General features: G+C 41.6%; 1 protein-coding gene across 4 annotated transcripts; it reads right to left on the bottom strand.

Moving 5' to 3' along the window:
- Window positions 1-5,652: 5,652 nt before the first annotated feature.
- On the bottom strand, window positions 5,653-15,480 carry AMIGO2 (adhesion molecule with Ig like domain 2). Of its 4 annotated transcripts, none has more exons than XM_027666382.1 (3): window positions 15,462-15,480; window positions 8,505-8,592; window positions 5,653-7,408 (listed from the first exon to the last, which is right to left on the bottom strand). In XM_027666382.1, the coding sequence occupies exon 3, from the start codon at window positions 7,333-7,335 to the stop codon at window positions 5,758-5,760; it is 1,578 nt and encodes a 525-aa protein (XP_027522183.1). In that variant the 5' UTR covers window positions 7,336-7,408; window positions 8,505-8,592; window positions 15,462-15,480; the 3' UTR covers window positions 5,653-5,757. The 4 variants fall into 4 exon arrangements, with proteins under 4 accessions (XP_027522183.1, XP_027522165.1, XP_027522174.1 ...); XM_027666364.1 differs by lacking the exon at window positions 15,462-15,480 and adding an exon at window positions 15,029-15,139; XM_027666373.1 differs by lacking the exon at window positions 15,462-15,480 and adding an exon at window positions 15,029-15,106 and having other exon boundaries at window positions 8,505-8,715.
- Between the last annotated feature and the right edge of the window lie 2,943 nt (window positions 15,481-18,423).

Raw genomic sequence — 18,423 nt, 5'->3', positions numbered from 1 at the left:
CTGCATAATGCAATTTGGCTCTAGTTTGCCAAGGAAATACTTACAGTTGATCCCGGGCAGTCGCGAGAAATATTCATATAGACTGCACAGCCTCTCTGTATACCAGAGTTACTTTATGCTAACAGAATTGTTTCACATCAGTGATGGTTTCTAAATCAATTTAGCTAAGTTGATGCCAAAAGTTGCATGAATAGTCTTTCTCATTTAAAAAAAATTAAAACATGCCATTTTGAATTATTCAAATGAGACAGAAAATATCAGTTAAATTAAAACAACCCACAGGTCTATGGCTGAATAACCTCAAAGAAAACACTTCAATTCACAACTAACTTTTCTTAATATCTCAGTGATGTCAAAAACTGATTATATCATTCTTGACCCTCCTCTCCTTTCCTACTAAATGTAGACTTCATTAGGAGAAATAAATGAGAAAGTATTATTCCAGTTAATTAAGTTATTCTGAAAAGGAAAAAAATATAGATTCATACAAGGAAAAAGTCCACTTAACAAAATCAGAGCATAAACTAGTAATTCACAAGAAAAACACTTTCTCCACTGCATCTGCTCAATTATTTAATATTAATATTTGAGATTTCTGTAGGTAAGGAAGAGAAGTATGGTCCTTTTATCTGTGATTTGACCTCTTCAGCGAGTCTGGGATCTCTCCTATTCAGAAACAGATATTAATACTCTAACGCTTTGATTTTTTTGTGTGGATCACCTTCATAGCTTTATTGCTGTCAGAGCCCTGTTAACATCCAGACCCTACAAAATACCCATGAAATCTGTATTTAGGTGTTATGTGTTTGGGTTTTTTTTTAATTTTTGTCATGTACTCACTGAAGACAAGAGCTGAGATATTAGCCTTTGGCTCAAGATATTTCTTGGCCTTCTTCCCCTCAGCCTCAAACTTCTACTTTTATTCACATCTGAGCCCTACTGGGCAAATAGAAAAAAAAGGAACAGAGGAAAAATTCCTTAAATATGCACTCTCTTTCTCTACATATTTAATGATCAAAGTAATGTTTACCAAAGAAGCAAAAAGAAAGTCAGTAAAATCTAAATTGCCCAATCTGTAAATGAAACATGTATCCTGTCTTCTCAAAAGCTACTATGTACCAATGCCAGCTCTCATTTAGAAGTATTTGTTTTAATTAATCAATTTAAATAATCCCTTACAGCAACTTTGCAGTACATTCAGAGATCATCTTCAGGAAGCCGGTTCTTACACAGCGCACAAGGAAGCAAGAAGCTGTCAAAGGTCCCAACCCTTGCCATAGCCAAATGGTGACAATTCAAGCTTGCAGAAGAGAATAGAAGTGTGTGCTGGGTGGGTCAGCCAGTGGCTGTAGTCCACAGGGGACTGCCACAGCTGCATTACTTTAGGGATGACCACAATTGTATGATTTGGCCCATAATGGCTGGTTTATTCTCAACCAGTTCAGAGACATGAGACGTTATTAGGAATAAGCTGCAGACAAGGTATAAAAGTACTCTGAAGGAGGTTGATTTATCCTAGTAGGAAGAAATCATCTTGTGCAAACCTAAATTAAAGTTTATGGCTTAATCTCAACTTGGCCCTAGGGTTTTGGTTGTTAGTTCTTTGACACTGTCAAGAATTAGAAGTTCTCAGACATCTGGTTTTTCAAAAAAGTGATGCTAAGGAAATAGATACATTACTACCTGGAGCACCATTTGCCCAACAAGCAGGGGGTAAACACCTGACCTTAAAGGACATGGTGCTGGCTGTCAGAATCCACTGCAGATGTCAGGCTGATATCAGGAAAGCACTTCAGTTCACCCTCAGCTTCCAGCTTGGATGGCAGCTGTTCAGTGTATTTGAGGGGCAGTCAGACATGGTATCTGTTCATCGTGAGGTGGTCACAGTCAGACACTTGACCTTATCGAGGTCAGAAGAGATGACCAACAAGCAACCTACCCTCTCTCCTGCCACTACAGGTGGGGAACAGGGGGATAATGTGGTTGCATAGCTGCTGTTGCTCCCCTCAGGACTGGCCTGAGAGGTTTCATACTGGCTTCACATGACTCCTCCACAAAGGTTGATGCCTTGCAGGTGTGTGAAGTACTGGAAACACAAAGAGGCAAGGACATGATCTGCCAGAGCTGTCTGTAGCCATTACCCTTATTTTTGATCCATGAGACAGCTGGAATCAATGCAACAGTCCCTTGAGTAAGAGAAAAGTTGCTCACTACTGTTACAGTGGTGGAGGACATATATTCATAGGAGCCCCCCAAAAAGACAGAGCATTAAGCTATAGCTTAGAGCTCTGCCTATGACCTGTGTGGTATGGTCTCAGGCACTGGAAAGAGCACAAGGGAAAGCAAAACCACCTGGGGTTATTGGAGCAGCATGGGGAATATCTCACTCCAGGCACCTTGCAGAGGCAGCGAGAGACCCCACGCCCAGTCAGACTTCTTGCCAGTAGCTTGGTACCTGTGCCATACTGCAAATCCCTTATAAGACCATGTCTGGATTGGTACCAGAGCACTCAACACCTCAGAACTGAGCTCTCTCTGCATTAAAAATACCATTCAGATTTTTTGTAGTTGATGGAAACAACAATGAGAAATCCAGGACACAGGCTATCAGATAAGACATGGTGGTAGGGCAGGACTGTCAACAAAGCCTTTCTAGGACGGTAGATGACACCAGAGCTGCAGGTGTGGCATCCAGGCAGCCCCTCCTGCCCATGCAACCACCCAGAGTGCTGCAAAGCCATGGAGCTGGATGGCAGCTCCAGCTCCCTGCTCACAGCCCTGATGGGGCTTACATTGCAACGGGAGGGAAGGAACACATGAGCTGCATTGGCTTTCCACAGCTTTCTAAGAAAAGAGAGGACTGAGTCTGTAGATTTGTGGTGTCAGTGCTATATGATAAATATTCAGTACTGACTTTAAAAATCTTTATTAAACTTGCACCTGCTGAATGAGGCTATGATGATGTAAAGTAGCGGAAAACAAGCCAACATCTCTTTCAAAAGCTTTGGGTTTACCACCTTGTTCATAATCACAGTTATAACTGCAACTACTTTGAAGGAGTCGGTAAAATATGGCCAGTTAATAGTCACAGTGAATATCTGCTGTTTAGATCAATGGTCAGCTTCTCTAGTCATTTGTCAGAATTACTCTTATCCCACAAATCCCCACATTTTTGCTGAAGGACAGCAGCCCTGTTGAAAAAAGGCTGAAGGATCTCTATCTTTTTTTATTAGGACTTCCATACACACTTTTAAAATGCTCAGTGAGTGTCACTGCCCTGCACTGTGAACAGCCATGAAGTCCACCTGCTCAGCTGTAGTTGCTAAGGAGAAGCCACACTGACAACAGCCTGTTTTCTTTTTCAGCCCCATTTGGAACTGACCATCAGTGCTCTTGTGTAAACATCAAAATCTGGGCCAATTAACCTCATGTATGACAACAGATCATAACATCTGCCCAGTGCTGTAACTGATCTGTACAACTTTCCACAGAGTATTTGTGTCTTCATTTCCCACTCTGCCTCACCACCATTTCAGTTCTTTGGCCCTGGGTCCCCGATCATCTCCTTGTACAACACAGAGGACACTCATGCATCACACGTGTGGCATGACAGCAGATTGTGTAGCTTGGTTAAATCTTTTTAAAAAAAATTCTTTGAGAAGAAGACAATGCCAAATCTTTGCCTCACTGACAGATGACCCAACCCTATCACTGATTTTAGCAAAAGCAATCACTGATTTTTCACCATACCTTATATATAAAAATATGGATTTTGGATTACTGCATATGCACAGACAAAAGAGGGAAAGGCCTTTATGAAAGGACACTGACCTGCTTGATATCAGAAGCTATTTTTAAATTTACACAATAAAAGATACAAACTCCTAGTAATCTTACTCTCTTAAATATTTATTATTCTCTACCTGGAAAAACAATTTTGATTTTCCATTTCCCTGAATATCTTCGTTAAAATCTCCAGCAGTCTGCTAATTCCACATACCTTGCACACAACACAGAAATGCTGTTTCCTGAGCTAATCTGTTTGTCAGATAGCTTGTTTTCAAACAATTAGCTACATTAGGATTTCTGCATAGCAAATCAATTGCTAATAGCTTTGGCTTAGCCAGATATGAGCTTTAGCATGATAATACACTTCTCAAAAGAAATCACAAAAAATGGCCAGTAGCTGTTACAGTAAGCGTCTCAAAAATAAGTTACAGTTGCCATACCATGTAGCCCTTTGATTCTCATTTTGTTTATCCTTTACCCTGTCAGTATATTCCCCCAAAATAGAGTGAGACAGACATGTTCCATTTACTTGTCTTTGGTAAATTGTAATTCCTTGAAAAACCCCTTTGAAGTTGCTGCTTATCAATGTGAGGAAGACTGGCAAAGTCTAGCCCAGTCCCAATGTAAGCAAGCTTAAATTAAAAAAAGGCAAATAAAACAGAAAAAGAAAGAGCAAATAAAACTGTATGCTTATGACAATAACCCAACACTTCATGACACCTATATTGCACAACCAGTCCAGGTCAGTCTTACAAGATTTATAAACTTTAACCATGCTACATTTGGGCAAGGAAGAAAGCAGTACTCATAAAACAAGTGCCAAGCCTTGGCAAAAGCTGTGTTTTCTGAATTTACAGTGTGTAAAGTCTTCTATACTTTCCATGAGTTTGTCCAAATACTGTATTTCCTCTTTTAAGAAAAAACTTTAGGAAACAAATTTATTAAGGCTGCAGGAACCACATGGCACTGAAAAAAATAATTGAAATACTTCCTCTATTTCATGAAGTGATCTCTGAAGAGAAGCCACCCACCTCTAAGATTAAGTGGGAGCCATGGTAATGGTGGTAGATTTGTGCACCACATGTGACACCAAGCATACAGTATGCAGTGGTGGTTAAGAAAACTGGTTAGAATCAATCCAGTTACCACAGTTTAATTAGTACTCTAATTACTCCTGATTAGTATGAGTCCCCATGATGGACAATTTTAATTCTTTGACTAAGGCAACTGCAAAAGTAGTGTGTTAACTTTTACCTGTTTTCATTTTGTGAAACATTTATAAACAAATACAAGCATTTGACTTCTCACAAGTAATCTCATGACTAAGTTTTGCATAAAATTATTACAATACCCCTCATTTAATGTTTTCAAGCAATTACTTGCAAATACACTATCAGTTGAAGGCCACAAACATTTACCCAGTGCTGCTAGCCATTCCAGTGGCAAATTTAATTCGTTTGTGCTGATCAGTCCAAGAAAAGTCATGACTTTTATCCCCTAGTAATTTTATGTAAAGGTTTCATGAGGCCATGAAAGAAATTGCAGGAAGTCTGGACATTTTTCTCAGTAGCCGTGTGAATTTGCTTCTGTGCTCACTGTAGAAGAGCTAATTTATAAGCACGACCAAGAGTGTTGCATGGGGGGCAGCCTGTGCCTTTGCAGGTCAGCTATATGCATGGAAACCATCGTTAAACATGCACAAGAAATTTCTATGTATGGACCAGAAGGTAAAACTAAGGCTATGCATGCACTGAAGGCATTCACATTAATGCCATGCTGTTTGCTTTTCCCAAACAAGGTATCAATGTTGCGTGGCCCTGCACTCAGAGGGGAGACGCAGTTCAGGGACTGACAATACATAAATTTTTTAAAACATTTTCTCTCTTTTTATTTGTTTTTCCTGATGGTTGCTACAAGCAGAGGAGGTATTCAGAAAAGTAACTGCACAATACAAACACAGGCAGCAAACTAAGTTGGTGGCATGAAAGGTGTATCTGAGAACACAGAGTTGACAGAATCAGAGTCGGATTTTGTTCGAGTAGTTTTTAAGATACTCTCAGTAATGACGCTGTCATTAGGAAACAGTTTTACTTTCCCATTCTGACTGTGTTTTGGTTCATGCACAGGTTCCAGAAAAGCTACCCGTTTACCAGTGCTAGCCTTCTTCTCGTCTGCTGGCATTGTAGAATTCAGCTCTTGCGGCACTGTAGAATTCAGTATGGAAGAGTGGGCACTGCTTTGGTTCAGCTTCCTCTTCTTCTTTTTCGCCTTACATTGACATGGGCAGGGGGTCAGATAGAGATACAGTAATACTAAAATAATACTGGCCACACAGGCAGCAAGGGTGGTAAAAGCTGTATTAAATGCTTCATGAGCATGGGACCTGTTCATTGTGAAATTGCTAACATTTATTCTAACCTCTACGGTTTCATTTAATAATCTTTTCTTATTTATTGCGATGCAGGAGTACAGCCCTGAGTTCTCTAGCTGGGCATCTGTTATCTCCAGGCTGCCGTTAGGAAACACCTTAAAGTTATTGGTCTCCCTGTCTGGCTCCAGCAATCTATTGTCTGGACTAATCCAAACAAAGTGTGTGCCCACATCACTGATTCTGCTGTCACAGTGTACAATCAGCCTGTCACCAACTTGGGCATCATGAATAAACCCAAAAGCTTGGAAAGAGCTGTTGACAGTGCTTTCAGAGCAATTCAGAAAGTTGTCGAGCAGTAAAGGCAGTTTATTGTGACCTCTTGGGTCTGATTGCAACAAACAGTTGTACTCATTTTTGAAGTCCACCACTGAGCTGAACTGCCTTTGATACCAGAAGATTAGCATGGAGTACAGGACGCAGTCACAATAAAATGGGTTGCCGTGAAGATAAATTCCACTAAGTTGTTTAGCTGGCACTGAACTCAAGCGCTGAATAGGCATCAACCGGATGTGATTAAAGGAAACATCCAGCAATACAAGGTCTGTCAGTTTATGTTTTCCAACGTATAAGTCCAGTGGAAAATTTGAGAGTAAGTTGTAGCTTAAGTATAGTTTCTGTAAATTGTACAATCCTCCAAATGCTAAAGAGTCGATCTGTGTTATCTGATTGTTGTACAGCAGGAGAACCTCCAGTGCCTTTAGCTCCTGAAACACAGGGCTGCCCAGTGTCTTCAGGCTGTTGGATGACAAGTCTAGGTACTTCAGATTTGGAGTTGTAGAAAAGCTTCCAGTGACAATGCTGCTAATGCTATTATGATTGACTATTAAAGTGTTCAGTTTCTCAAATAACACTGGGACCCATTCAGGCTCCAAAATCCCAATTCTGTTATAACTCAGATCCAGCCTTTTTATACATTTATAAAGATTTCCTGGCACTCGACTGAGGTTCTTATTGGTGCAGCTTATGATATCACTGGCACAGATGCATGCTGTTGGACACATCCCTGGGGCACTGCCACAAATGCTTACTGTGAAGACCAAGAGGCATGCGAGTCCTTTGCAGTTCACTTTAAAAACTCCAAGTTGAGTAGGAATTGTCCGCCTGTTTAAAGACATTGTCACTGTCTCTTAGCTGTCTCCCAGAGCTCCTTCCCACAGATTATATGTGCAGTTAGTTTTGCACCAGTTGCTGTCAAAAGAGGGATACAGAGGTATAGCATGTTAACATTCATCATTCATACCCTGATTGATTTCTTACACATGCCTTTTGAAAAATACAGGGAATTAATCCTTAGTGTTTCACATAATTAATTGTAAAATATAATTCTTAGGTGATGTAAGCGTAACATTGGCTTTATATAAACATGAAATTCTACATTCATGTGTAAAAATATACACTATAGATGCAGTATTTTTTGTCTTCAAAAAGAATGCAACTATTCTTCAGTCTTGGACCAAGTAATGCAATTTCTGACAGTTCATTAAAAAAAAATCAAAAATGTTCCTCTGTGGAACATGACTTGGTAATGGTATCCCCTACCTGTTTCCGAAACAGCACAGACAGAAAATTTCCAGTACAGGAAAGAAAAAACCTCATCTAAAAATGTTATTTTCTTGTCTAGTGGGAAGCAGTTATAATGCGTTTCTTTATGATCAGAAAATGTCACACATTTTCAAGAAAAGAATTTTCTCAGACTTCTTAGCTTTAAATGTCACACAAATTTTTTTTCTAATTCAGTAACTTACAGTTAAGGTATCAGCCTATTTCTAAAGTTATTAAAGAGGTTCAATTAGAATATTTTGTATTCTCCATTTTGTTATTTGGTTACTTCTACCTTTGCCAATAAGTGTTGAGGTAGAAATCTTCTATGCCTGGTGCATACTTCAGGTACAAGTTTTGGGAACTTTCAGTAAGAATGAGTCAGCTGTTTCTCAAAATTTAGTAAAGGAAAAAAAATATTTTGCTCATATATAAATAGTAAGAAAAAACCCAACCATACTCTTTTCTGAGACTATTTTAGAGTCACTGTTGTTTGAAGCAGGGACATAACATTTGGCACAGTAGTGATTCTGTGCTAAGAGACATGCTTTTTGCCATCTTCTAAGAAAATGTACACATACCAGCAGAGTAATGTTCTCTCTTGTTCTCCGTGGATACCTGTTACGAGTTTGTCAGTAAATTCACAGGTAAGTTCATCTGCATTGATTATTGTCACCCCTTCAGAGCTCAAACATGGTATTCAGCTCCCATGTACCCTCATATTCATTTCTCCAATCTCACCCACCTGTTGGAGCAGTATCTAAGCAGGACGAACCCTGTAATGCCTGCTCTGAGCTGCTGATAGTGGCTGTGGCCAGGAGCTGGGAGGCTTCCTGTGAACAGTGGGAGGAGGAGAAAAAAGCATCCTCAGATGGAAAGAGAAACTGTATTCTCTGATGATGCAAGATGGATGAAGAAAACACGAGTCTTGAGGACAAAAACATTAAAATCAAGACCTAAATGGTGGAGGGAAGCAGGGCAGAGAGACAGTCAGAGAAAGTGAGAGAGAAAAGAAGGGTAAGAGATACATAGGGAAGGTAGTGCAAAACCAGGGGAGGTGGATGCTAATGGAGCATCATCACTGTTACTAACGAAGCAACGGAGGAGGAGGTAGTTTGAGGATGCAGAAGTCAGTCAAGGCATATGAGACTGGAAAAGCAGATGAGGAGGGTGTAAAGAGGACTATGCAGAAGAGAGGCAAGAGATTCAGGAGGTGAACCTTAGACCACACTTCTCCAGAGAATTTATATCTGCTACTTATGAACCTAAAATTACCTATGCAATTTATTAATACATGCAAAATGCAAACGTTTCCACTCCCCCTCAGTTCTTTATTTCCCTTGCCTCTAACCCTCTGCCAATCTGGCAGGCTGCTCAGTAGCTGGCAGGCTACTCTTAAGTCAAGTGGTAGAAGATGTGCTATGAAACTAAAGAGCTGAACCTTCTAATGACCCATCAAAAGAAGAAATATGAAGGTAGCAGGATGGGAGAATTCACCTTTCAGAACAATTTATATATGCATTGGTTTTAGATGTTTGCATTTCCAAAAAAACACCAAGAGAATGGCAAGACTGCCAAGTCAAGTGCTCAAAAATTAAGGTGTCGGAATTAAGGTTTCCTTGCCATTTTTTACTTTTTATATACAGTCTTTGGTTTACAAAGCCATAGTGTTGTCTACTCTCTTATATGGTTCTGAATCATGGGTCATCTACCGCCATCACCTGCGTCTCCTAGAACGCTTCCATCAACGCTGCCTCCGTACAATTCTTAACATTGGTTGGTCAGATTATGTGACCAATACATCTGTACTAGAGCAAGCAGCAGTCACAAGTATTGAGGCCATGTTACTGAGAACGCAATTGCGATGGGCAGGGTACGTCTCAAGGATGAAGGACCACCGCCTCCCTAAGATCCTGCTTTATGGTGAACTTGCCACTGGCTGCTGCATGAGAGGAGCCCCGAAGAAAAGATACAAGGACTCCGTGAAACAACATCTCAGCCTTGGCCTTACTGATCACCATAACTGGTCTACTCTGGCCTCAAATCGGGAGGCCTGGAGACACGCCATCTATAACGCAGCTGTCTCCTTCGAGAACACACACAGGATCACTCTCGAGGAAAAAAGGCAACGCAGAAAGAACCGTGTCTTGCAGAATACACCATCTAAGGAGTCTTTCTGCTGTGCCTTTTGCAATCGGATATGTCTGTCATGTATTGGCCTCGTAAGCCACCAGCGTGCCTGTAGTAAATGTGGATAGTGCCTTCCTAAATCTTCGTTCGCGAAGCCTAGCCATGATGGTTATGTGATACTTTTAGTCTAGGTCTTCCTCGGTGATCAGTTTGTAACCAAGGAAGTGGCCATGTTCCCAGTATTCCATTTGATTTTTATGCAAGCCAGGGTATAAATAAGAAGGAGATCCCTTCCGGTGGATCTAAAGGCACAGGTTCTCTGCTGTCGGTCCTGCTCATGTGGGGGAGTCAGGTCTAGTGAGGTCTTGTAGGCCGTAGGAGCAGGAGGGTGCTGGTGGTTGTTTGGCGAGATTCTGCTATTTCAAGGAGAGTAGTAAGATTTTCTTTCGCTAGTTCTTTATTGATTGTTATTGTGCATACCTGTTTCTGGTTTCTTTTGTGTTTTTTGTCCCTTTTCCCCTTCCCTTCCTCTTTTTGGGGGGTTGTTTGGGGTTCTCTTTTTATATTTACATAATATTGTAACTGTGATATATGTAAATATATATATTTTGATATAGCTCAGTTGGTTTCGGATCTTTCAGTTTCTATAGTTTTTTTCCTTTGCCCAAAGGGGAGGGGGAGGTTTTTGCTGTAGTCTGGGGGGATTTGGCAGGAAGCCAACTCCAAATGGCTACAGGTTACATGATTGCTAAATTTTCCTCCAAAACCTTTCCTCACACTGTGCACAGGTTTTGAGGAAGAACAGGAAAACAAAGGGTGATTACATTAGGAGCTCAGTAAATGCCTATATCTGAGAACTGGAGCATGTCCTAACCTCTGCCACAAAATTCCTGTGAGCTCAGGCAAATTATGTAAACTGGTGACTGTTAGAAAGTAATGAACACATTAAAAACACCAGCTTGGAACTTAGAAAATAAGGAACCTCTGTGTGTTAAGTTTGGAAAGGACTCATCTGAAGAAATGCTGAGATGCGAGTCAATGCATGACTCTAGCTGGCACTTCTGACTGCAAAGGCTTCTCCTTGCTTCCCTCTCTATACAAGGGATATAGCAACATGATCTTAGCTATAGAAATATTGTAAAAATAAACTGATTGGTTTAAATGAAAGCTTAATATCAAAATTCATAAACTCTTCTAGGCTTTTACAGCTTACTGAAGCTTCTAACTGCATGGGGCTTTCAATGGGAAGTTAGGAACCCAGACGAATATTTTTTTTAAACAAGTCATTTAGTTAGTCTACTGTATGAAGCAAGGTATCTGAAAACCACATACCATAAAACCATGTGCGTGAAGACTGAATTATAAAGTATCCACAAAAGGGGAGATGTACTGCTGTTGCATAGGTTGCCTTCCCACTAACATTTGAATGCCTGATTCTGCAAGCTATGCAGCCTAATTTTTAATGTAACTGCACTTGGAACGAGATGAACAGCACTTTCAAAAATCATTTCCCATGTTGAATATAACTGTGATCCTGGAGATACTCCCAATGGGATATACTACGTCAATGCTCAGGTTTGGAAGGGTTACCAAGTTTAATACACTAGATAACCTTGCAAGTTTGCTTCTGTCCAAGCCTACAACTATCCTTGAGCTAGTCCACAACCAAATCCCACAGGCAGATCAGTGGGTACTATAAATCAACATAATACCTTTGAGTTCTAGGGAGCAAAAAAAGCTTGCAAGGGCTGAAAACTGGGTTGTCCACTTTCAAAGCTTGTTGAAGTTGAAAAATGAAAAGTGTTTCAGATAACTTGTCTTGCCTGGCAGGGCAAATGTAAATTATAGACACCCTAAACATTTCACAGGACACACAAGACGATTTAGAGATTACACTGAAGAGCAGAAGCATTCCTTACCATGTCCAACTCACAGTGCAGTGCCTACATTCCCAACAGGTTCTCTGCCCTTTTGGAGAGTAGGACTTTTGAGTTGCAACTTGCTCTTCAACCTGTGTTCCTCAAATCTTCCACACAGGTTACCTAGGATGGTCTGCAAAGCCAAGCATGATCAATATAAATATTTATAACCTATGTGGTCATTTGAACTTACTTAAAATAACTGCATAAGTATTTCTGGGTAGTAACGTGCATGTGTTAAGTGGAAAGGAAGAATAAAGCCTACAATCAGCCCTATATTGAAAAGTGGCATTTTGTTTCACCCCAGTCACATTATTTCAGGTCTTAGAAAAGTCCTATTTTACAAATTTCAATATTGTATATTTTCTCAAGAGAGATACTGCTATTGAACACTATCAGCTAACATGTGTCAACAGACTCTGGTGAAGTACTTCACCATTATTTCTGAATGAGCTGGGTAAATAGTTTTTAGATTTATAGTAAAGTAAAGGGCATGGTTGGGATTTTTGTTCTTGAATTCTTTTCAAAGAAATAATTTCTTTGTGGTGTTAAAGTGTGGTATCTTAAGATCACTGCCAAAAACACAGTACTCTCTGAGATAAATCATCTGTGCAATAATGGTACACACGCCTCTTAACTGTTCAAGAAGAAATGCAGGACATATCCTGCTATCATAGGGAAGATCTGTAATCAGGAACAGGTAATGTGTATGTGTGTATGTGTGTTACTGGTTTTTGTGTGTATGTGTGTTATTGGTTTTTATGGGTTTTTTTCCTTTTTTTTTTTTTTCCTTATTTCTGAGTTGGTTTTCGGTTTGGTTTGTTTGGTTCTTTTTAAAGTAATGAGCATCTAGAGCTGCTTAAGGAAAGGGGAATGCCAGGCAACATACAGCCTCACCATTAGTTATCACTAGAAGATCAACTAATGTCCTAGACACTCATTTCCCTTTTCTCTGGGCTCTCTCTCCCACTAATGCAACATTAATAATCTCTACACCAACTTTCTCACCTCCTGCAAGTACCTTCAGGCTTATTGCTGTTTCTTCCAGGGGACCTGTACACCAAACTATCTCTCCCAGTTCATTTGAGACTTTGCTAAAAAAATCCTTATGTGGCCCATCTCTTAATTTAAGCAGTGAATTGGACTGAAGTCCTTTTGAAAATACTACCGCTAGTCTTTTCATCATAAAAAAATTTTGTTTGATAGATGTTATTCCTACTGTAAAGCATTTTCCTGGTGATGCAAATAGTCCCACATCTGGCTGGTACATCCTGCAGAGTGAAAATGAAAACATTTGCACACAACCTCACTGTACCACTGCAGGAACAGTAGCCTCTAGAGAGCGCAAACACTAGAAAATATTAGAGATCTCAGTTCACCCTCCAGAAGGTTCTCACCATTTCTATATCCCCTACCTCCTTCCTTGCACCACATCTCCTATGACTGTCTTCTCTTGAGTCTTGCCTCAGTCTCATCAGCACACAAATCACTCATACATCTTTGCACCTTCTCACTGATTTCCAGTGTCTACAGAGGTGCTCTCCCACTATACCAGTCTACATATCAGATGAATCAGGGCTGTATTAGTTAAATATAATACATGAAATGAAACAGTAGTGGTTCAGATGTTAACATTTTCTCATAGCTCTATTATTTTTTTCTGGTATGACATTTGACAAAGCTTTCCTCATGAACTCAGAAGAAAAAGTGCTTTTTAGAATGGGGGTTTATTAATTTATAACAAAAATACTATACAAGTATAATTATTCATGCTTTTAATCCTAATTTTGCAAATCCTGCTTAAGTACATGACACAGCCATTAATTACAAACAGACTAGTGGCATCCTATGCAATTAATCTTTCAAAAAGTTACACTTATAAGGAAGGTCTGCATAAGATTCCATTCCTCGTGTGTTGGGGGGGGAGATACTGTCAGAGGAAATATTCCTACAACGGCCATCTCACTTCAGTCTCCAGGTTCTACTCTGCTTTTATCACTCCTGAGTGTAAAAGGAATTCTCTGCATCAAATCTTCCTGACAGCTGTGCTCAGCATTTCTGACTGAGCAGATCTGGATTACTCAACCATCATAATCCATGAGATTTAGTGACATGACGGATTGGACAGCAAAGACTGTTGGTGAGCTACATCTGGGAGATGTCTTGATACACTGGACTAAATCCCTGAACTGGGCTAAATTGTGTTTGGTGCAGGAACTAACAGTGATGAAAAAAATGGCTTTATATCATATTTGCAGCAAGCTGATCCCGAGGTCAGCCTGGCAAATGGAGTGGTCTCTCTGGCCAGCATCTGGCCAGACCTCAATCATGCTGAATTAGAGATTAATTTGTCCGAGTAACCTTAGCCAGATAAAACTATCATTTCTTTGAAGAGAGATTTTCTCTTTTTTTTTTTTTTTTTTCTTTTAAGCCTACGATAATTCACTTGGCTTAAAGAAAACTGAGACAGAGATGAGCAACCGGGTGACGTACAGAGCCTCAGTCAGAATAATCAACAGTCTCTTTATGGCAGCACCAGCTACATGAAGTCAACACTTATCCCTCTGAGGGAGAACAAGGGAAATAAATACGCATCAGTGAAACAATAAATTCACCCTTTTTGTCATGTTATTTTGTAAATCAAGCTGCAACCAAGCTTAAACCTTGCAAATTACTTCAGTTGCTAAGGAGATCAGCAAATAATTAAGAAAAAACACAATGATAAGCGGCAGTGCCTCTTACAGTATCAGTAACCAGTCTCCAAGCAATGAATTTCCAGATCCTACGAAAGTTTAGTTGCCCAGTGTAGGATCCCCACCGTCTCCAAAATTTATCTGACGGGCTAAACTTCAGAGAAACACCCTTGCCTCTGAGGTGGGGGGCTCCTGCCAGTCTCCCGACAAGGTCTGCCCGCTACAGCCCCCCGATTCCTATCGAGAGTCGACGGAGAGCAAAGTTTCGGTGAGTCCAGTGGCCGGGCACACCAAGCCGGCATCGGACCGAGGTCACTCACAGGCATCCCGAAGGGTCTCTAACTGACTTCCCTGGGCAGGCTCGGCCACTGCCGCTCCGCTCCACGGCGGAGGTACGGACTCGGTCTCCCCCGCCCGCTGCCGGCATGCGCTCGCCCCCGTCTCTGGCGGCCCATCTCAGCCCCGGCTCCTGCCCCGCTGGACCCTGTCCCCCGCCATATCCCGGCGGGGATGTCCGCCAGCGTTACCTGGAGCTCCCGGTAACCACTTCATGTCCGGGGAGCGCGACGCCGACCCCGCCGCCGCCTCCAGCCCCAGCCCCGCATACTGCGCTCCGCTCGGCTCCGGGGGAAACGGGGGGCCCCGAGAGCGCGGCAGCGGCTCCGCTGCGCAACCCCGCGGGCGCAGGCAGTGCTGGCCCGCTGCCCTCGGGAACGGAGCTGAGGCCCGAAGCTCGGCACCGGCGACGGGTAAGGAGGGAAGGCAGCAGACTCCCAGTCACAGCGGCGACGGGGTTTTTATCGCCTCCTGCCTCCGCCTTCCCGATCTCTCCCGCTGCGCAGCGCCGGACCCTATGCCGCTTCAGCCCGACGCACTCCCGGGGGGTTTCCGCGGCAGCGGGACGGAGTCATCTGTGCCCCGGGGGAGGAGCGCACCCACTGCCCCCGCTCCGCCCCTCACCTCCGAGGGAGCTGCCCGCTGCTCCGCCTTTGTCCGCTCCCCTCTGATCCTGGCCGCCAGCCGCTCTGCCCCCACCGCCAGCGGGATGCACACCAGCCCCGAGCCCCGAACCTGGCTTGCAGCTCCTCGGCGCCCTGGCGGGGGGCAGGCAGGCCGGCTCTGCAGCCACCGGGGAAGCCCCGTTTTGGGAGGAGGGGACGCTGCTGAAGACGCGGTCCCCGTTAAAATACATCAAAACTCTCCGTAAGGGGAGATGGAACCTCAGGGTGTTCGTAAGGGGCGGATAATAAAAGGCATCGTGTTAGCTCTGGAAAACCATCCTCCGGTTCATTAAATGATCAAAAGCCACGGAGGCTCCGTGGTAAACTGGGCTTTGATGAAAGCAAAGGAGTCCATCAAATGATGCAAGTGGTTATCTAAAATTAATTGCTATATATACCGGGATTCTCTTGACCATGGAATCTGTGGGAGAGCTGCTGCAAATGAGGAAGTGTGACCAGATCAGAAAGAGGCAAAGCTGTATCTGAAAGCCCATGAACACATTTCCCTCTTTTTCACACTGATTTTAACCTCCCGCAGTGAAGTTTCTCACTACATTTCCACCACAATTTAAAGTACCCTACATTTAGAGACTGACACCCTGGCTAGTTGAGCAAATAACAGAGATTGTGGATTTATTGTCATCCAGATACAGTTTATAGAACAGTTCTCTGCAAACGGGCTTGCATATTAAAGCTGCTGCAAATCACACTTTTCTTCCAAAACCAAAGTGATTTTTAATATGAGGATTCACGACTATATAAAGCTCAAGGGTTCCATCTTGTCCTAAAATTTAAGCTACAGGCAAACTAAAATTCTTTAGTATGGTACAAGGTATATGTCACATATGATTCAGTACAGATCTGGTGAGGTATAGGTGATACTGCTATTGATTTCAAAGCCTTTTGAGCACTGCTTTATAAAAATGCAGCTTTTTTGTCATCATTCGTATTTTGTGCTGAATTTCTGCATTTCTGTGCAGTTGGACTATACAACACTGAAGTAATTTTAATCTTCAGGTTATTGATTCAACATTGATTTGTTTTCAGACTCTCCATAGGAATATTCATTTGTTTAAAGAAGCTTGTTGTCTTCATGTAGACTAAACCATTAAACTTTTCTGGTGACCTCCATTTTACAAATTATTAGGTGAAATTTAAGTTGGTCACATTGCCAATACAGTCTGACAAAGATGGTAGTCACTTTTTTAGTTTCCTTCCCCTGCTGTCAAGACTGAATAGGTTGACCCTGCATTCTTCATCAAGACCTACTTATGGAATGAAAATTCCTTCTGTGGTAGGATATGGAGTAGCTGTCCATTTGTGATTTTTGTACACACTTTCATTGAACTAAATTGGTTTTAAAATACTAACAATTTTAACTGAAGTTTGTTCAGACCTCAGTAAGTGTGGAGCACTTGTAGGTGCACAGTAACAGTACTGCTTGTAGCTAAGATATCTAGATTACAGTCATGAGAGCAGGACAAAGTGATAATTCCCTTGGGGAAGGCAGGATCCACATCAAAGGGAAGTGTAATAATTATGGTAATAGGAATTTTGTTTTCCAATTCTGTTTTTCTTCTAAATGCTGACTAGGATTTGCTTTTTGTGTTGGAGATCTCAGGGCCCAGATGCTCAAGAAATTGATGGGAGTGGTGATGATCCTTACATGAGCTGCTCAGATTACAGAGAGAGGTCATCTGCCAATAAGCAGACGTTGCAGAGAAATCATGATCAAGAGATGTATTGGATGGTCTGAAAGGAGTTCAGAACCACAGGACTCTTGTAGGTCTGAAAACATCTGGTTGCTGAAAATTACTGAAAGCTCAGTAATTTTTGTTCCCAAAAAAAGGTTTTGAGAGTTGACAAGTGCGTGACATGATTCAATCTAATTCGTTGTGCTATTTCACAACATAAAGGTGCTTTTGTCACTTGGAAGATTGCTTTTTAAAATCTAGTTTGGATGAGAACAATTGGTAATTAATTTTCTTCTACCAAATAGTACTGATGTGAAAACAGTACCTATCCAAAATCTTTGTTGATCATACATGAACACAAGCTGTGTGAAGCTGACAGTACATTAATTAGGTGTGAAACCTCTCTTTTGATAATCTGTACAAATGTAAGGTTTCTAGCATCACCAGTAGAGATTTTTATTGCAGAGAATTGCTGATAGCTGCCTGCTTCTTCCAAAACCATCAGGATTCTGCCTGTGTTTCCCTGCCCCTCTACCAAACTATCTATTAGAGTGAAAGCTTTTCAGTTCTTGTTTTCACATCCTATGCAGTGCCATACAGACTGATAGGGCTTGATAAGGTCTTTTAATAACAATATTTCCCTTGTGATCTTGAAAGCCCCCACAAATACAGAAATGCCTCTGGTATCTTCAAAATTAAATCTATTTAGTAAAAAGGCAATTTCATTGCAGTTATATAATTAAATTGATTATTAAAGAACTTTTGTTTCAAAAGCTATTTGTTTAGGGGGAATTTATAATACCTTCATGAGCGTACAGTGTAACTACTGGGCTAGGGACAAATTAGGAGTGGGGTACTGGAAGAAATCTTCATTCACAAAGCCTAAGTATGATGACTGGAAGAAAGGAATATCCTCCACTTCCAGAGCCTCTTAGGCTCTGTTTCTGGCAAGAGCATGGTATTCCTGCCATAGTGCTCATGCAGGAGGCAGGATTTCCAGTCCAGTTTAAAGCCTGGATATATACATTATAGCCATTAGACAGCACACAGTAAAAAGGGTCAGTCATCTTCCTTTTTGTGATTCCTGTCTCTCCATCCTGAATTAATTCTGTTTCAGTGTAAGTTTGGTCTCGGCTTTAGGGTACTTCAGTTAGCTGGGAGAGGAGGGATGCAGTGCCTCTGCATTTTGCTCACAAGATCCACTCTGTTGACAAGCAGCAGATCAAG

Source organism: Corapipo altera, unplaced genomic scaffold, assembly GCF_003945725.1.
Source record: "Corapipo altera isolate COAL_440 unplaced genomic scaffold, ASM394572v1 1, whole genome shotgun sequence".
In the NCBI taxonomy this organism is placed as follows: domain Eukaryota; kingdom Metazoa; phylum Chordata; class Aves; order Passeriformes; family Pipridae; genus Corapipo; species Corapipo altera.
This window is presented reverse-complemented; position numbering and strand designations above follow the sequence as displayed.

Bases quoted from the DNA above. Each gene is read 5' to 3' on its own strand.
- AMIGO2 (XM_027666382.1), bottom strand. From the start codon at position 7,335: ATGTCTTTAAACAGGCGGACAATTCCTACTCAACTTGGAGTTTTTAAA.